The 19,832-nt window shown below is 36.0% G+C and overlaps 1 protein-coding gene across 3 annotated transcripts in view; it reads right to left on the bottom strand.

Annotated features, from left to right (window-relative positions):
- Nucleotides 1-606: 606 nt before the first annotated feature.
- Nucleotides 607-19,832, bottom strand: part of RAB28 (RAB28, member RAS oncogene family) — a 137,818-nt gene continuing 118,592 nt past the window's right edge. The window contains exons 5-8 of one of the 3 annotated variants that reach the window (XM_033213764.1): nucleotides 14,618-14,721; nucleotides 9,671-9,748; nucleotides 2,762-2,856; nucleotides 607-1,542 (exon numbers count right to left, since the gene is read on the bottom strand). In XM_033213764.1, coding sequence (XP_033069655.1) covers nucleotides 2,767-2,856; nucleotides 9,671-9,748; nucleotides 14,618-14,721 — 272 coding nt within the window. In that variant the 3' untranslated portion in view covers nucleotides 607-1,542; nucleotides 2,762-2,766. Of the gene's footprint in view, nucleotides 1,543-2,761; nucleotides 2,857-4,698; nucleotides 4,775-9,670; nucleotides 9,749-14,617; nucleotides 14,722-19,832 lie in introns of all 3 variants that reach the window. The other 2 variants (XM_033213766.1, XM_033213763.1) reach the window with 2 other exon arrangements.

Below are 19,832 nucleotides of genomic sequence, written 5' to 3' on the forward strand. Positions count from 1 at the left end.
GGCACAAATAGCAGTGATTCAAGGCAGAAAGGGGCAGTGGCTATCAGAGAGGTACTGATGTGGAACTGTGAGCTGTGGAGACAAGGACTGGCTTTGTGGAGGTGGCTTTTGTTCATGCTTCAATGTAGCAAATATGGAGCACCAGTCATGCCAGGCACTGTACCTTAGCACACACAAAAAAACCCCACACAACTATGACCAAGACAAACAGAGTCCTGCTCTCACAGTGCCTAAAGGTTGGCTGGCAGGAGGTAGACATTTGGAGAAGGGGGAGGAATTCCCAGCAGAGGGACCTGTGGAGCAAAAACAGGAAAGCAGAGCATCACAAAGCAAATAGGAATGAGTCCATAGCTGTGTTTGCAGACGAGTGATGATGGTACAGTGGAGTGGCATGAGAAAAGGTAGAAAGGTGGGAGGCAGCTGATGTGAAGTCCCTGAAATGCTAGGCTATGGAGTATGGATTTTAATTGGTCCAGCAAAATAACCTAACAATTCTAAGTGACTGACTATACATTAAACTTCGCAGAATCACTAATTTTGTATCCAAATACACACTGCCTTTCTGTAACAAAAAGGAAGACGTTTGAAAGAAAATTGCCAAAAGAAGTAATTTAAATAAATTTATTTGTGAAAGAAAAACATCTGAACATCAGGTACAGTCTGATCCACAATGTCATAACTCATTTGCGGGAGTACTCTTATGCAGTTTGCAAGAGAAATTCCATGTGTAGCATCAGCTGAACATGTATCAAAATTCAGAAAGCCTTCAAACCTGAGTATTACACAATACATAATGACAACGATACAGTAATAAAAATACAATATCAAATACTCACTACTTTGCGAGTTACAAACTACAATATAAACAATTTAGGCCCTTTTTTAAAAACTGAAAAAATATTTCTATTACAGCCTTATTTCAAGCATTTTCAGTTAGATACAGCTTTATATACTTTTAGTCACAATAGATAGCTAAAGAATGTCTTCATAAGTATCTGTAGGTAAAATATATTACTTGCTTAATGTTTGCACTCTGAAGTATACTTTGACACATACAGGTTCCGATAAGAGAATGAAATTGCTGTGGCAAAATCCTGGCTGATGATCAAGACTTGGATACTTTTCATATTAAGTTTAAAAAATTTACATCACTGAAAAAAGAAGCAAGGACATACAAAGAAGCAACATCATTCTTTTGCAACGAAGCAGTCTAATTCCAGGGAATGGGTTTTCCATTTTGAATTCAAAGTGTGTGGTCCCAAAGTTGAATTCTTGCAAATCCAAGGAGCTGCCTGCCACTGTGAGGCAACAGCAATGATGAAGCAAGTTGGGAGGAAAGTGTTAACTGAACTACCGAGATGGTCACTGATAAAACAAGTTCCTAGAAGTCCTCAGGCCCACCCAGAGGTGAAGGGCAGCCAGAACTATCAACACAAAAGAAAAATGCGCTCACTGAACTGCACACATAGAGCTTCTAGGAGGGTTAACAGTTCTTGACATAGGTTCCTGGTTGTAGTTTACAATATCTGCCTTCACCACCCTCTGTCATAAAAGAAAACAGAGTTATTATCAGGACATCAGAACATTTAGAAAGAGCTCCTTAAAGTATATTTTTATTTTCTGAACTCTGCTGAGCTTCTGATGATGGACACCACAAATGAAGCAGGAGTTGATATTAAAAGAATAAGCCAGACAAACCAATTAAAGTGTTTTTTGTTTTCAAGAGGAGAACGGCAACTCAGCTATGGAGTTGTCCCTGGTTTTATGACATTTAACTTGAGGCTATCATAAGTCTAATGAAAAGTTGACAAATCAATAAGGAAAAATTAAACCCTGATAATAATTTAGAGCAAAATAATTTAAATGAATCATTCACATATATTTTAAATCATAGAAAAGAACTCATCATTTCAAAGTAAAAAATAACATTATTGATTAATATTTCCATAAGCCATTATATTTAGCGATACCTTTTCATTGAATGTTTATAGCAGTTTGTGAGTTTGTAAGAAGACATTTAAATGTTAAAGAGGATTCAGATATGAAGCAGAAATATTCTGAGCAACCCATTTTTAAATCTTTTCCAATTTCTAAAACTTTCCTCCAAAATCCCTAACTTATTTCCAAATGGCTCACTATTGGTTATAAATACAACTCTAACAAAATACAGTATAATTAAAAATTTAGAAAATTACTTCATATTCGTTTGTAAAATAATTTAAACCAAGATACTTTTAACTCTTCCCTCCTTCCCTCTAACACACACTTCAAGGAATATCTAAAATGATACATTTAGCAATATGCTTAATATTCATCTCTAATACTTTAAAACAAATCCTTGACTGTTTTCAACTCTACAAAGTCTGCACACACAAGCAGACAAAGAAGGGCAATTCAAGGCAAATTTTAAAAATACTCTTTCAATTACCAAGCTATTTCAGGAAAAATGGTAAGGAATGAATAATGAAATAACTGCCTCAATTCTCCACTTCACTGCACATGTAATAAACACAACCATAAAGACAAATATGTTTAAAAGTAACTGAAATGTTATTTTAATTTGTTCCCAATTTCTTAATTCATGTCTCCTGGCAGAGGACCAATTTTTTAGTTCTAAATCAAGACTTGGACGTGATATTAATTTCCAATAATGTACAATAATCATCTGAACTTCCCTATTCATAAGGAATAAAGAACAAGATAGCATTCACTGTTTTTCCCTTCCCACCTCCCCAAACTGTAATAATTTATCCCTTAATACCTGCACTACTGTACTGAACAGCTTCTACTCTGAGCAGAGCTGGTATGTTGATTGTCTTCTTCCGGGTACTTCACTATTTCTGCCCTGACAATATGCTGTCAATTCCACACAACATAAATGAGACAAAGAATAAAGAATTAAAAAAAAAAAAAAAAAAGACAAAATGGAAAGTATGTTCAATGACTGAATATAGAAAGAAACACCAAAGCAGAAACATAAAATTAACATATAAATGTAAACATGTCACACACACACACACACACACACAAACAGCAGAACGTACACATACAAAAGGAAAGAAAAGGAAAGGAACAAAGGCCCAAGAAACATTATTCTTTGTAATTCTATTTGATTACTGAAATAGATATGACCACTGAACTTCCCAAATTGTAAGCTCCATTTTTGATAACACAATCATATATAACATCTATAATGCCCAGAATTTCAGACGACTATGAAGAATTATGAGGTTTTTCTATGTTAAAGTGCAATAAAAGGATTAATTCAATTTCCATTAACAAGATTTACTGAAGATATACTATGTGCCAGTCACTCTATACTGCGAATGTATGGGCAACTTACACAGAATCTATTCACAAGTTGCTGAGGACCCAATGGAAAGAGAAACACATATACAACTAATTGCCATACAAGTTAAACACTTAACTAGTGGACTTATAATATGCTGTGGGAACACAGAGGAAGGAGTAAAATTAATTATCTTTGAATGTGAGGAGAGGAATGAAGACATCAGAGGAAGCCATCTGCCATTTACAATTTGTATATGTAATACACTTTGTTACTTGCCCAAGACCTCCTTGTGATGCTCACTCCCCCATCCCTCCCAGTCCTAGCCTCCATACTTCCAAATTCCATGCAGAAACAAACAAATTCAAAATGCAGTTGTAGGTCACGTAAAAAAAATTCACAAGGTACAATATTTAAGTACAACAACTGCTGCTTTCAAATATCTAAGAGTTTTACTAAATAAGAAACGATTTGTTTTTACCTTGTTATATTCGTAACTGCTATTACCCTTAGGATAAAAAGACCACATGTGACAAATATGTATGACAGAGATAACATGCTACCCAAATATTTTAGATTTAAAACTATCCTCGCTATCCATGTGATTACAAATATCTTATTTCAGGACACTCATCCTTCATAATAGCATCTATTAATTTACTAAGATAGACAGAAAGGCATCTTAATATGAGCTGCTATCTGTGATTACATTTATAAATAAAGATTCTACAAACAATTGAGAGTAAATGAATAGGATGCTGAGGCATACGAACATATTAGCCTTGGGTGGCTTCTGCTTAAGTTCTCTAGCAATAAGCAGCATTAACTTTTGGACAAGACTCATGATTTACTAGGCACTCCACCCGATGCTATCAACACAAGCATTACCAACTGCCAAATGAGGTATGAGTGGGGGGTACATCAGTGAAATATTGTATACCATTATCTAACCTCCCCAAACCTAATTGTTTCATGCCAAACTATGGGTTACAATGAAGAGATGGGATTTTCATAATCAGTAAGCAACTCGTTAATCCAACAAAATGTTGGTTTAAGTCTTATCCTAGAAACACAACCAGGTTACTGTCCTGTGCTCGAGACATTTTGGTCCAAGAACTGACTAACGTAAATGACTTGGATTTCATTATTAATTTTCATCAAATTAATGAAGAATTAACAAGACAGCATCACTCTCAGGGGCTTTGACTCTTTGACATAAAGATTTGTAAAGTGTTTCCGAACTGTAACCCATAACCAAGGCTTTGCAGATTCCAAATTTCACTTTCTATGATTAGAAAAACATAATTTCCATGTCATAAACTTCACGGTAGGTGGTTTCACTGTAGTCAGCTTATTTAAAAGCCATTTATTGATGTTTTTAGAGAAAATGTTACCTACAAAATACCAACCTTTATTTTTAGAGCCACAAAGTACATTCAATTATTCTCTGCTATTAGTTGATGAAATGAAAATAATGAAGTGGCCCTAAGAGGAAAAGAGTTATATGAGTGAACACAAGCTTAACCTTGATATTTTCAAAGAGCATTTGCCAAGTGGATACTGGAAATGGAAGCAGTAGCAATGGAGGGCATAAGCAAGAAAGCAACCTATGGGTTGGGGCACAAGGTGTAAGGAGTATAGATGGACTCTCAGAGAGATACTAAAGATAAATTTGGTCAACTGTGCAATTGCACTTTACTCCAGATAATAGGAACGTATTTACCACTGCAAAGGCCATAGTTTGTCATGCCCAGGATATGGAGTAAATACACCCTGAAGGCTAAAACATTTGTCACTATCATTCATTCAAAGCCAACCACTATCCCAGATATTGCAGACATTTAGGTAAATAATGCACAATCTCTGTTTCTTGAGATAATAAAAGTCTAGCATATAAAACAGATTTTAAACTATTACAGAATATTCTGACTGGTATACATTCAAAGTGTAACAAGATTACAGAATACAGTTTAAAGCATGGATATAGGATACAACATGTTAAAAAGCATACCTACATGATCTCTAAAGTCCCATCTGGTTTTGAAATTTTACTTAAAAAATTAATATAAAAGGTGAACAGGAAAGAGAAAAAATAGTATGTGATATGAAAATCCATTAAGCAACGTTCAATATCTGAGGGTTAGAGTAGTATGTACAAAGTGAGAAAATGTGCTCCTCAAGAAAACAAGTGGTCTTTAGGATAAGAAAGAAATCCCAGGATAATCTTCATAAACATACTGGAGAAAATAATCATAAAAAATTAACACATGGGTAAGAAGAATCTGAGGAAGATCAATATTCAGGTAAAGCTAAAAAGCAGAAAGGACCAATGGTTAAAGGGGTACTGTACAATAATATGCCAATTAAGATAATTAAAATCTTGAGCATGTCTATTACATGCCAAGCCCTACGTGAGATACTTTCAGATACAGTCTGAAAATAGTTTGAGGGGACAATAAGGAATATATATTTTTAGCAAGTTTAATGAATATCTCAGACATGATAGAAAATTTTTGGTATTTTAAAAACTAATACATACCTAGTTCAAATCAAGCAGAAATTCATAGTTTATTAATTGGCAAGTAAAAATGTTGAGGCTTAAAAATGTATTAAGAACTCTTAACACCAAGTAGATATGGCAAAACTTCCTTGCAATTCAGTCTGAAGGACATAAGACAGGACTAAAAGGACTATGCTTTTTCTTTATCAATTATCTAATGCATTCTTAAAGAGCTGATGGCTGGATTTCCTAAACAACAGCAATTGTAAATTTATTTTTTCTCCTAAAGGTCTACGCAGTTTGCAAATAAAAAATCTGAACAACTTGGGAAACTATAACACTTGTTAACAACAGTATCAATTCTTACAATATCTTAGAGGATAATGGTTCGTCGGGGAGAAAGGGGAAGACTACATAAATGATGCAAATGAAACTATTAACCAAATTGGGAATTGTGAAAAAGGGATCTATAGTGTTCATTGTTTAAATGTTTGGCTGCCGCACTTATTCTGGGAGCTCCTTGAGGATAGGGACTTTCTCTTATTCATTTCTGTATCCCCAGATTCTACTGTGGTCCCTGGCATTACACAGACCCTCAAAATATGTTTATTGTGTTAATAAATTGCATCCATTTTCTTTTCTCTCTCTTCCTCTTCCTTGCAAAGCTTACAAAGTGTGTTGATAACTCATTTTATATAACTCTCAAATAAGAGCAATCTAGGTTAGAAATAAACTAGCAGAATCTCTTTAAATAATCAGTGAATGGAACTAGGACTAAAATCTCATTGTAAATACTGATGTCGCAAAGTAAATTATTATAGTAGAGCATCAATATCAATGTGACTGGCCGGGCGCGGTGGCTCAAACCTGTAATCCCAGCACTTTGGGAGGCCGAGACGGGCAGATCACAAGGTCAGGAGATCGAGACCACCCTGGCTAACACGGTGAAACCCCGTCTCTACTAAAAAATACAAAAAACTAGCCGGGCGAGGTGGCGGGCGCTTGTAGTCCCAGCTACTTGGGAGGTTGAGGCAGGAGAATGGCGTAAACCCGGGAGGTGGAGCTTGCAGTGAGCTGAGATCCGGCCACTGCACTCCAGCCTGGGCGACAGAGCAAGACTCCGTCTCAAAAAAAAAAAAAAAATCAATGTGACTGGTGAGTCTGCCATTTAACTCCTTCTCTATAGAATAATATAAAGTACTTTCAAACATTCCCTTGAATCCCCCCAGTAATCTTTCAAATGTCGCAAAAACCACATGCAGTGTGTATGTGTGTGTACATGTATGTATGTATGTGTGTGCATGTGTGTATATATGTGTGTGTGTGTATATATATATATATATAATCTGCACTTCCTAGTCTTTTAGATGAACTTGCAAAAATGTTTCCACTGAGAAATATGAATTGTAAAATCAACAATTTAATTGGCAAAAACACCAAATTCATCAGGATCAAGAAAGACTAATGAGGCTTCTTGCTATATACAAAGAATTTTGACAAACATATAGAAGAGTGCTGCAGTAACTTGAATTCCCCTTCAAATGAATGCATTAAGAGTAAATGCCACCAACAAACTGAAGATAGAATTAAATCTCAAAGCATAATAAACAAGGTGGATGTGCAGGGAGGGTAGAGAATTACGTAATTAACACATCTAATATCTCTTTATTTAAAATATACCAGGATATTAAGCCCATATCCAAAGTCAAAATAGTAACTCTGTTGATCTTGCAACACGAGGGAGCTAATGTTAATAAAGCTTTCCCCAAATTTTGCCTCCAGTTGTTTCATCTCTCCAGAGGTCTCCTTGTATCTGATCACTGCTGCACAGCTCAGGCAGTACAAGGAATTCTTCCTCAGTGCGGCCCTCTCACCCGTGAAGCACCAGCCCACCATTCCCTCTTTCAGAAAGACCACAATCATCGGTTTCCCTTGTCTTCATTCTTCCAAGCAAGAAACCTCAGGGTTATTCTCTTGGACTTCTATTCTCTCTTATCCAATAATTTCACAAGTCCTATCAGTTCCCTCTTTCCCTTCTACCTTGACTTTGGCCATTTTCACATGGTGGCAGTAACTCAGTCTCCTTACTTCAATCTCCCTCCTATCCAATGACATACAAAAATATCCCATTAGATTAATTCTATCTAAAAACTGCTTTCATTTACTGCCCTACCTCAAAATGATTATAGGTCAAATAAAATTAATCAACTTGGCATTCATAAATCTCCAAAATCTGTTCTCAAACTCTTTATACTCTGACACAAATGGTCATTTATTTTAACCAAACCGCTCTTCTGTTTCTAAAGTACAACCTAAGCTTTTCTACCCAGGTATATTGTTGATACTAGTTCCTCTTTCAGCCATTTTCTCCCTTCCCACTCCAAACTGCCCAGTACACCTTCCCCCAGTATGGTAGAGTGGAAACACCAAGGGCACTGGTGTCAGAGAGACCTGGGTGCAAATTCTGGCTCCACCACTGCCCAACTAAGGGTTAGTGATCAAGTCACTGAATCTCTCCATAGTCTTAGCTTCCTGATCATAAAATGATAAAATTTTACCTGATCCAGGGAGTTATGAGGATTAACTGAGATAATACAGTCCCCCTGACACATAACCTATTAATTTTCTTTACTGAAAGCAGGGACATTTTAAAGTCTTTTAATTCTTTTTTACACCCACCACTATACTGAGTATACAACATATGATGAATAAATCACTTATGATAATCACAGACTGTCTAATTAAGCAGAGACAAACATTATTTAGACAGAGAAGCTAAAAAGCAAAGGAATTACTTGACCTCTGGGATCCAAGGTCTGTGTGATCAAGCAAATCATGATGACTTCTCTTTCTTATATTCTCCTAGATCCAAACCAAGTAACCACTTTTTATGTGTCTGGGAGCTACTTAAACATCACAAAGTATCTTAGCACTGTTTCTGGCCATACCAAGTGCTAAATAAAACAAATGTCTTTGAATGATGGGAATTAAAATTAGCAAATGTTTAGCATTTCAAATATTTTAATCAAGTCCTAGAAACAGCCACATCAGTATAACAATTTCAAATATTTGCTTCAATCATTTTAAAACACACACACACACACACAGACACACACACACACAGAGAGAGAGAGAGAGAGAGAGGGATCATGAGAAAAAGATACAGAACTAACTCTAAAAGAATTAAAGAAAAATTTAAGGATGGGAAAAGATAATTAGACTTTTTTAGTTGCACAGGGTGCGAATGGGGTGGAAGAAATTGAGGAAAAATGTAATTAGTTTGTTACTTCTAACCAAACCACTTCTGAAGCGTAACTTTTTAGGCTCTTACTCTGATTTTTCATTCTATCAGACATATGAATTAGTGGGAAATTAGAGTGGTACTTTAAAGTTCTTGGCTACTGATATGCATGTTTTTTTCTTAGTCTAACAGAACTATCTAGGAATAGTGAAAAAACTTAGAAATCCTTACTAATTAATAACACTACTAAACTGACAACAAAATAACATCAAAAACTAATATCATTACAGTCAAGGATGTTTTAAAATTGAATAGACGCTCCAAAAGGATTTAAATAAAGAAGTACCAAACAATGTGGTCAGCACCTAAATTCATTAGTTAACCACTAATAAATTTTTTTTATACCAGTATCTTTTTCCCAACAAAAAAGACAAAATGAGGTTTCAAGGGTATCATAATTTGGCAAAAAGTTAACATTCTCCATCTTCTGCAATAAACACTGATTCATACATACAATCTATTCCCAAAGCTTTTAGAGACAGGTACACAGAAGGCATAAATGTGTAAGAACTTATGGGTGAAAATTAATGCCTTGTAAGAAATTCATTAATTTTTTCAATATAAAGTTCAAGGTAATCACCTGTGACTGTTCTATTTCCGCTTTGTTTAATTTGATCCCAAGGATTTCAGCAGCAACTTTCTGAAAGCACAGGAAGACCTACATAACAAAAATGGGTTTAAATGATATAAAAGAGTCATGCTTAAGTTATCTTCAAATAAACAGAATTTTCTTAAAAATGATAAACAGCAATAATTGCAAAAATATGATATAGCAGGTGATTCCAAAAATACCTTTGTCAAATGTAGCAACATTTTAAATATAATAATTTTTAAATTATTAAGCCATAATTTAAAACTCCATGCAATTCAATGAATTTTCTCTAAACACACACATTAAAGATTTAACATGATGATTACAGCTACCACTTTAAAAAACAACAAAAGAATCTTACTAGTATAAAAACTCCCATAATTACTGAATAAAAATAATCTATACTTTACCACCCCACTTTTCACAGCCAATTTTATCTTGGTCCTTTTAGCCGCCTGTGGCCTATCTTAAAAGGTCTTACTTTCAAACACTTTAATACTCTCTGTGCCTTTCACATCATTCCAACAAATTCTCCATGTATCTTGAGTAAAGTAATTTGGTACTATTTACCATATTTTATCAGTTCAAAGGAAAAATATATGCCATTACGATTAAACAAAAACAGACAAATATTTTTCTATAAATAGCCTTTCCACACATAGTTACCTTATGTCAGGTCCACTATAATTACTAGAGTTCCAATACTGACATTTAGTGTAGTATAACTATCTTTTCTTCATGAATGTCCTACCATATTCTTATCCCTACTCATCACATGCTTACAGAATATTTATCAAAACTTTGTTAATTTTTATTTCTAACAAAAAATGGACACATATTTCTGATAGCCTTATGCCGTTTGTACCCTAAGAAGCACAATATATTTTAGTTCTTTGACAGTCAATGTTCAAGGAACAATAGGAAAAGTACTGTGGTGGAGTGGAGAGAAAGAGTGGTTCCAAAAGAAGATGAGCAAAGAGGTGAAGGGACTGCAAAGCATGTAGAATCTGGTAGGCTACTGGAAAGACTTTGACGTTTACTCCAAATGAAATGGAAGGCGTGGGAGGGTGGCCCAATGTGACTTTTATTTTAACAGCATTAGTCTGGTTGTTTGTATTAACATTCACTATAGGAAACCAAGTGTACAAAAAGAGAATCAGCAAAGAAACTAATGTAAAAGATTATGGAGGCTGAACCAAAGTGGTAGGAGTGGACACAGTAAGAAACAGTCACCAGGTTCTGGATATATTTTCAAAGTACAGCCAATGGGATTTGGTGACAGATGTGGGGTATGAGAGAAAAAGAGGAGTCAAGAAAGGCTCCAAAATTTTTTTGGCCTGAGCAACTGGTAGATCTACTATTTATTAAAGTGAGGAAGACTGTGAGAGATTTGAGGAGGGAATATCAAGAGCTCAGTTCTAAACATGTTAAATTGGACAGTCTATTAGATATCTAAGTGGAGATGCTGCACAGGCAGTTGGATATAAGAGTCTAGAGTTCAGGGGAAAAGTCTGAGCAAAGCCAGAAGACTAAATAAAGCCATTATGGGAATACGTGTAGAAAAAGAGATATCAAAGAACTGAACCTTAGTTGGCTGGAGAGGTAAGAAAATCAGTCAAGAGGACTGACAGAGTAGTTAGTGAAGTAGAAAAAAAAAAAACAAAAAACAGGAGGCATTGTATCCTGGACGCTAAGTGCAGAGAGTATTTCAAAGAGGAGAGAGTGATCAGCAATTATTTATGTTGCTACTTAGTCAAGTAAGATGAGGGCTGAGTACTGATCATTGGATTCAGCAAAAAGGAGGCCATTGATGACCTGGATAACAGCAGTTTGGGTAAAATACTGAGGGCAAAAGTCTGCTGGAACTGGAAGAAAAATTGGGAAAAGAAGAACTAGAGACAACTCTTTCAAAACATATACTGGAAAGTGAAGGAAGGAAATGAGGCAACAGCTAGAGAAAAAATGTGGCATCAAGAGCTTTCTTGTTTTTAAGATAAGTCATAATATTTTGTATGCTGAAAGAATAATCCAGTAGATGGAAAAAAAATAAAACATATGAAACAGAACTACTAAAGCAATATCCTTGATTCAGCAAAGATAAATGGGACTAGTACACAATGGAGAAGTTGGCCCTAGCTAGAATAGATCCCATAGTAACCACAGAGAAGACAGAAGATATGAGAACAGATGGGGTAAGTAGGATGAGGTTAGACCTGGTAGCATCAGTATGTAGAAGTTGTCTTCTGTTTATTTCAAATTTCTTACAAAATAGGAAACAAGGTTGTCAGCTGATAGAATAGAGGAGGATAGTTTGAACATTTGAAGAGAGAAGAGAAGCTATGAAATAGTCATTGACTGGACACAGTGGCTCACGCCTGTAATCCCAACACTTTGGGAGCCTGAGGCAGGTGGATCACGAGGTCAGGAGTTATAAGATCAGCCTGGCCAGGATGGTGAAACCCCATCTCTACTAAAAATACAAAAAATTAGCCAGGTGTGGTGGTGGGCACCTGTAATCCCAGCTACTTGGGAGGCTGAGGCAGAGAATTGGTTGAACCCAGGAGGCAGAGGCTGCAGTTAGCTGAGATTGCACCACTGCACTCCAGCCCAGACGACAGAGTGATATTCTGTCTCAAAAAAAAAAAAAGTCACCTAGCTGAGGGAAGAGGTGGTAGACTAGGGATATAGGGCATAATTACTGAGCAGCGTTAAGGGCCCACTTGAGATTAGGGATTGTGAACTTAAAGTGAAACCTCCAGCATACCTCTGTGTTTTTCTCTGGTCATGTTCATGAGCACACCCATGAAAAAGCAGAGGCTTGGTTTAAACCAGAATTAAGGTTTAGCCAAGTGGGTCTGACAAAGTGAAAGAGGAAAAAGGGAACTGAGAGTATGTGCATGGCAATGATTTGGACTGGCCATGAGATTTAAGTTCAGAAGAGAGAAAAATGAAGACATGAAAGGAGGTTAAGATTTTGCAAAGGTGTTAGGATCAATGTCTTGTAGGTCTTGCTAGGGTTGAGAATGGTTGTATTAGGACATTCAAGGATGTGAAACAGAAGATGGTTGGTGGTTAGTGATTTGGATGCCTGATACTGAGGTAATAGAAGAGCCACAGCAATTTGTAATGACGTGATCTGTGGTATGCGAGAGTGACTAAGGTGGAGTCAGGAAGAAACAAGGATACTGAAATCACTAAGAATTATGATATAGGTAATATCAGAGAAAGAATAGTAAGCCAGGAGCTCAACTCCTCAAACAACGAGAGGAAGTTACCTGGAGCTAGAGATGATTACAAGTCTTAAAGTAATTTCACAAGAACAAACCATTTCAAAGTATCATTTTTAAAAAAATGAAGTTTTTTAATAGTGGTTCAATATAGGCACACAAAAAACACTAAGTGGCAAAAAAATACTAAGTGGTTCAAAACAAGTTAAAATACTACAAGTTAAAATAATTCTGAAATGGCAAAAAGACCCCTGGGAAGATTAAGTGAGGGCAGAAGCCCAGTGAATCCATGGATGAATTTATCTACAATTACTGACATTACATTTTTTTCAAAGGCATAGATGGGTGCATATGTGCCCATGTTCACATTGTCTGAGGGGAAAGGATCCCAGGAGTCCACATTTTTTAATGAGTCTTACCAAAAGAAAGATTAAACCCCAGTCATATTATTTAATATTTATTTTAGGTATAAAACTATAAAGGATATTACAGAGAAAAACATCAAAAATATTAAACCACAGAAAAATTTCAAACTTCTTTTAGTTGAAAAATGTCAACTGGAAAAATAGTCAAATGGGGGTCAGTGAGGATTATTCGAAAAAATTGTGACACATGACTACTAGCACTAATATAAAAATGGTCATAGAAAATTTCTAATGCAATAGAAAATTATAACAAGTAAAAAGCAGAAAGTGAATAACTAATAAAACTTTTAAATTTTCAACCTCAATTATAATCAAAGAAATTCAAATTTAAATAGCGAAGTATCTTTTTTCTTTTGGGGGGGGGCCTACCAATTTGACAAAGATTTTAAAATAAATACATAAATAAATCCTGAATGTTAAAAGGATATAGTTATGGCAATCATACAATGCCGGTGGTAGTATGAATTTAGTCTTTCTGGTGGTGATTTGGTAATGTTTCAATCCTCTCTCAAGGAATCTAACTGAAGAAAATAACCAAAACATCAAAAACTTATGGACAAAATTTTACATTAGAACATTATGTTCAAAACTTAACAATCTGTATGTTCCACAATAAGAATAAGACTGAATAAATTTTTGAACATTTATTAAATGAATTATTCAATCTATTATTAAATGACATGGAAACAATAAAAATATTAAGTAAAAAGTAAAATATAAAATTATTTCTATATTATAATCTTAATTTTTAAAAATAAATACAGGCTTGTGGTCAAGACTGTGAGTCCCAGAGTGTCACTATTTGCCTTTACAAATCCTCTCTCCTCCACTTATTAGCTGTGTAATCTGGACCCCATTACATAATTTCTCTAAGACTCCTCTATAAAATGGAGATAATCAGAGTAGTACAATATCTATAACAAAGTAAGCACTCAATGAATGCCATCTACTAGCCACAGGCAACAGTACTAGTGTGAGCATCAGGAAAAGAGACTAGATGGAATCATACGAGGTTATGAGTGGTTACCTCTAGATACTGACATTATGGGTGGTTTATATTCATTTTAATTCCCTTTTGGAAAATAACCATACAATTATGTTAAATAAATTATAAAAGTAATATAACCAGAATAAACATGTTATACCTAATCTAAGGAATTTCATGTTTTCAATAGGAATTAATTTGCTCCACAGGTTAAATAATGGAAGTATACTTCCTAGGAATGTTAGTAAATAAAAGTAAAACCTCACTAATAATATACAGTATTCATTATTTTACTTACAGAGTCTCCTGTCTTGGCTGAGACAAAGTGGCTACTAAAACCATTTTCCTGGCAAAACCGTAAGTGTTTTTCAGGTTTTATTGTTCTCATATGTTCCAAATCAACTAGAAAGGTGTTAAAGAGAGAAAACAATTCAATATTAGAGTCTATCAATACATTTTTAACATGTTTGACTTGCTTTCCAACATTATATTCCAGTTTAGACACTAGCTGTGTAACCTTGGACAATTTATTAAACCTCTTTATGACTGAGTTTCCACATCTATAAACTGGGAATAATAAATATACCTATTTTATATAGAGTTATTTGATAATTAATCTATGTATAATGCACAATGACCAGCAAATAAGTGCTAAAACAAATGTGAGCTATCATTATTATTATCATCTGTATAAGTTCAGGCACACTGATGATGCGCAACAAAGATCTACTTAATATAATACATTTAAACATGGTGATTAGTTGAAGGCAAGTTGTACTTACCCAAGCATATTTGGCTTGAAACAGTTTAATTACTTTAATAATTAATAATTAGCTCTGTAATCTCTGTAAGTTTGAATGTTAGCACAAATATATAACTTTCTGCTTAAGAGATCAATATTACATTGGGTGTTTACATTAATTTATAGCCATAGTTTAATTTCACAAAGACGTAGTTCAGTTGTTTTCCATCTAGAGTATCCATTTTGAGAGTAAGGGGTAGGGATATATTTCCTTGAATAGTTGTAGCTGCTTTAAAGCAAAGCACAGCACTCATATGCAATACTGGTTTTATCCAGCACAGTCTATTTTTCCAAATGTGATCCTTTATTTAACAGTTTCTCTTTTTACAACACTACAGACCCTATCAGGGTGTTTATTCAATGCCGTCAAATTATAAGGCAAATATATTCACAGGATTTAAGGACAACTAGGCTCTTTGAGTCAATATAGGAAAAAAAAACTTAAACTGATTTCCTGAGGAAGGGACCCAACTGACTTGTAAAAACTTGTAAATTTGCAAATCTAGTAAGCCTACATAATAGTGCCAATTGATTATCAACTAAAAAATGCACTCATACTACATAAAAGACTTTATTTAAAATTATATTGAAAGTCTTTAGTTTGTAGGCTCAAGGGTTCTCTCTCTAGGAGATTTTTTTTTTAATCTAATGGGGTATTCCTGAGCCCCATTTATATTGTTTACCTTGGAAAATGTGGAATTTTTTTTTTTTTTTTTTTGAGATGGAGTCTTGCACTGTCATCCTGGCTGGAGTGCAATGGCGTGATCTCCGCTCACTGCAACCTCTGCCTCCCAGGTTCAAGCAATTCTCTTGCCTTGGCCTCCCGAGTAGCTGGGATTACAGGCGCCTGCCACCACGCCCAGCTAATTTTTTGTATTTTTAGTAGAGATGGGGTTTCACTGTGTTGGCCAGGCTGGTCTTGAATTCCTGACCTCAAATGATCGGCCCACCTCGGCCTCCCAAAGCGCTAGAATTACAGGCGTGAGACACCATGCCTGGTCTTTTTGGTTTTTTTGTTTGTTTGTTTGTTTTTTGCTTTTCTGGCCACAGTGCTATTCCTTAAACATCACTATCTCCTTATTTACAAGAACAGGCCAAGAAATGTCGAGATACCACAGGCATCAATTTGTGGAAGACTAAAATACTAAGCTATTAGCAATGACATTTATATATCCAATTTATCATATTATTGAAAAACTAAAAAACTTTTCTAATTCAACGAGAGTAAGAGCAAATCTTGTCGCCAGCAAAAGTTCCCACTGAAGTCACCATCCATTGAAATCACCATCCATTAAATAAATAAATAAATAAATAAATAAAAATAAAAGTTGTGTCACTTAATGTGTGTGTACATTTGTTTTTTCTAATGGTTTATTGTTTTTTCTTTCTCTTTCTCTCTCCTTCCTTCCAAATCTCCATCTATCATTTACTACTCAAACAAAAGTTTTTTTCCTAACAAATATAAGCATGGAAAGACTAGTACTACCATTGGTCAATTTAATTTTAAAAAAAAGGATTTATTCAACAAACATCTATTGAGCATCTATCATATGCCAGGTATTGTGGTAGGTAGTGATATGGTTTGGCTGTGTCCCCACCCAAATCTCATCTTGGGTGGCTGTGTCTCCATCCAAATCTCATCTGGACATGTAGCTCCCATAATCCTCACAGGTCATGGGAGGGATCTGGTGGGAGGTAACTGACTCATGGGGACGGCTTTTCCTGTGCTGTTCTCATGATAGTAAATAAGTTCTCATGAGATTTCAGGGTGGAAAGTAGTGCTCACAGCCACGCACCAGCCTGTCTACTCCCTCGCCCCACTGAACCCCGCCAGCCCCACCAGCTCCAGAGCCCCATCCCTGCACCAACACTGCTGCAAGAGTAAAACTAGGAAGGGAGAACAATGAACCTCTCCTACCTTGAGAAGCCGCTCCCACCTGAGTGATCATGCACAGAGGGCAGACACAGACCTGCACCCGCCAGCACCAGACCCCCATGCTAACACCACCACCAGCATTACCGTGGACACAGTCGCCAGCAGCAGAAGCCCTGTGTCCCTCAAAGCAGTAATGCCTCTGCTGCTGCTGTGAATGCCTGCAGGGAGGCAAGCACCTGCTAGCACCCTCCTGCAGTTGATGAGTGTGTACCCCACCGTGCTGCTGCTGCTGCTGCTGCTAACACATGCAAACAAGGACAAATCCCACTGCTGCTGCCTTACGAAACACTTTGGCTAGTACCACCCACTGAAGTGTAATGACCAGTGGTCCAGGAATATGTAGGTCCCACCAGCACAGTAGGTTCCTACCTTCGAGGAGTCAGAGAACAAAGTTGGGGCTAGATACTAGTCCCCCAGATTTACAGCATGAAGTCCAGTAGTTGGGAGCTGAGGTTTGGCCCCCTAAAATCTTCCAGAAATGAAGCCAGTTGACTGAACCCACTTATACCACAATCAAACTCTCAATGTCAACAAATAGGATAAAAGAAAAAAAATCCAAAGATCAGCAACATCAAAGATTGAAGGAACATAAGCCCACAAAGATAAGAAAGAATAAGCACAAGAACTCTAACAACTCAAAAAGCCAGAGTACCTTCTTTCCTCAAAATGACAGCACTACTTCTCCTGCAAGGGTTCTGAACTGGACTGAGATGGCTGAAATTAAAGAAATAGAATTGAGAATATGGATAGAAACAAAGGTCATTGAGATGCAGGAGTATGTTGAAACCTAATCCAAGGAAGATCCAAATGATACAGGAGCTGAAAGACAAAATAGCCAGTACAGAAAAGAATGCAGCCGACCTGACAGAGCTGAAAACACACTACAATAATTTCATAATGCTATTGCAACTATTAATAGCAGAATAGATCAAGCTTAGGAAAGAATCCCAGAGCTTGGAGACGGGCTTTCTGAAGTAAGTCAGACAAGAATAAAGGAAAAAGAATGAAAAGGAATGAACAAAATCTCTGAGAAATATGAGATTAAGAGAACAAATCCATTACTCATTGGTGTCCCTGAAACAGATGGGGAGACTGGCAGCAACCTGGAACACATATTTCAAGATATCATCCATGAGAATCTCCCCAACCTAGCTAGAGAGGCCAACATTCAAATTCAGGAAATGCAGAGAACCCCAGTAAGTTACTTCACAAGAAGACCATCCCCAAGACACATAATCATCAGATCCTCCAAGGTTGAAATAAAAGGAAAAATGTTAAAGGCAGCTAGAGAGGAAGGTCAGGTCACATACAAAGGGAAGCCCATAAGACTAACAGGCCTCTTACCAGAAACCCTAAAAGCCAGAAGAGATTGGGGGGTAATATTCAATGTTCTTAAAGAAAAGAAATTCCAATCCAGAATTTCATATCTGGCCAAACTAAGCAAAAAAGAAATAAGATCCTTTTCAGACAAGCAAATGCTCAGGGAATTCTTAGCAGACCTGGCTTACAAGAGCTCTTAAAGGAAGCAGTGAATATGGAAAGGAAAGACCACTACCAACCACTACAAAAACACACTTAAGTACACAGACCAGTGATACTATAAAGCAACCACACAAAAAAGTCTGCATAATAACCAGCTAACCTCATGATGACATCCACACGTGAAAGAATAAAAACAGACTCTTATCTTTCACCATAAGCAAAAATCAACTCAAAATGGAGTAAAGGCTTAAATTTAAGACCAGAAACTGTGAAACTCCTGGAAGAAAACAGGAGAAATGCTTACAGACATTGGTCTGGGCAAAGATTTTTATGGCTGAGACCTCAAAAGCACAGACAACAAATCCAAAAAGTAGACAAATAGAATTATATCAAACAAAAACCTTCTACACAGCAAAAGAAACAATCAACCGAGTGAAGAAATAACCTGCAGAATGGGAGAAAATATTTACAAACTATCACAAAATATTAATATCAAGAATACACAAAGAACTCAAAAAACCCTGCAAGACAACCTAGGCAAAACCATTCTGGACATAGGAATAGGCAGATATTTCAGGATGAGGATGCCAAAAGCAACTGCAACGAAAGCAAAAATTTACAAATGGGATCTAATTAAACTAAAGAACTTCACCACAGCAAAAGAAACTATCAACAGAGTAAACAGAAAACCTACAAAATGGGAGAAAAGTTTGCAAACCATGCATCTGATAAAGATCTAATATCAAACATCTGTAAGGTATTTAAATAAATTTACAAGAAAAAAAACTAACTCAATTAAAAAGTGGGTAAAGGACCTGAACAGACACTTCTCAAAAGGAGACATACATGCACCCAACTAACATGAAAAAAAGCTCAACATCACTGATCATTAGAGAAATGCAAATCAATACCACGATGAGATAACATTACACACTAGTCAGAATGGAAAAACCCAAAAAATAATAGGTGCTGGCAAGATTGCAGACAAAAGGGAATGCTTACATACTGTTGGTGGAAGTATAAATTAGTTCAACCATTGTTGAAAATAGTGTGGTGATTCCTCGAATACTTCAAACAGAACTACCATTCAACACAGCAACCCCATATCCCAAAGGAATATAAATCATTCTATCTTAAAGACACTTGCAAGTATATGTTCCTTGCAGCACTATTTAAAATAGCAAAGACATGGAGTCAACCTAAATGCCTGTCATTGATAGACTGTGTAAAGAAAATACAGTAGATATCCACCACAGAATACTATACAGCCATAAAAAAGAAGGAGATCATGTC

Source organism: Trachypithecus francoisi, unplaced genomic scaffold, assembly GCF_009764315.1.
Source record: "Trachypithecus francoisi isolate TF-2019V2 unplaced genomic scaffold, Tfra_2.0 Lachesis_group1, whole genome shotgun sequence".
In the NCBI taxonomy this organism is placed as follows: Eukaryota; Metazoa; Chordata; class Mammalia; order Primates; family Cercopithecidae; genus Trachypithecus; species Trachypithecus francoisi.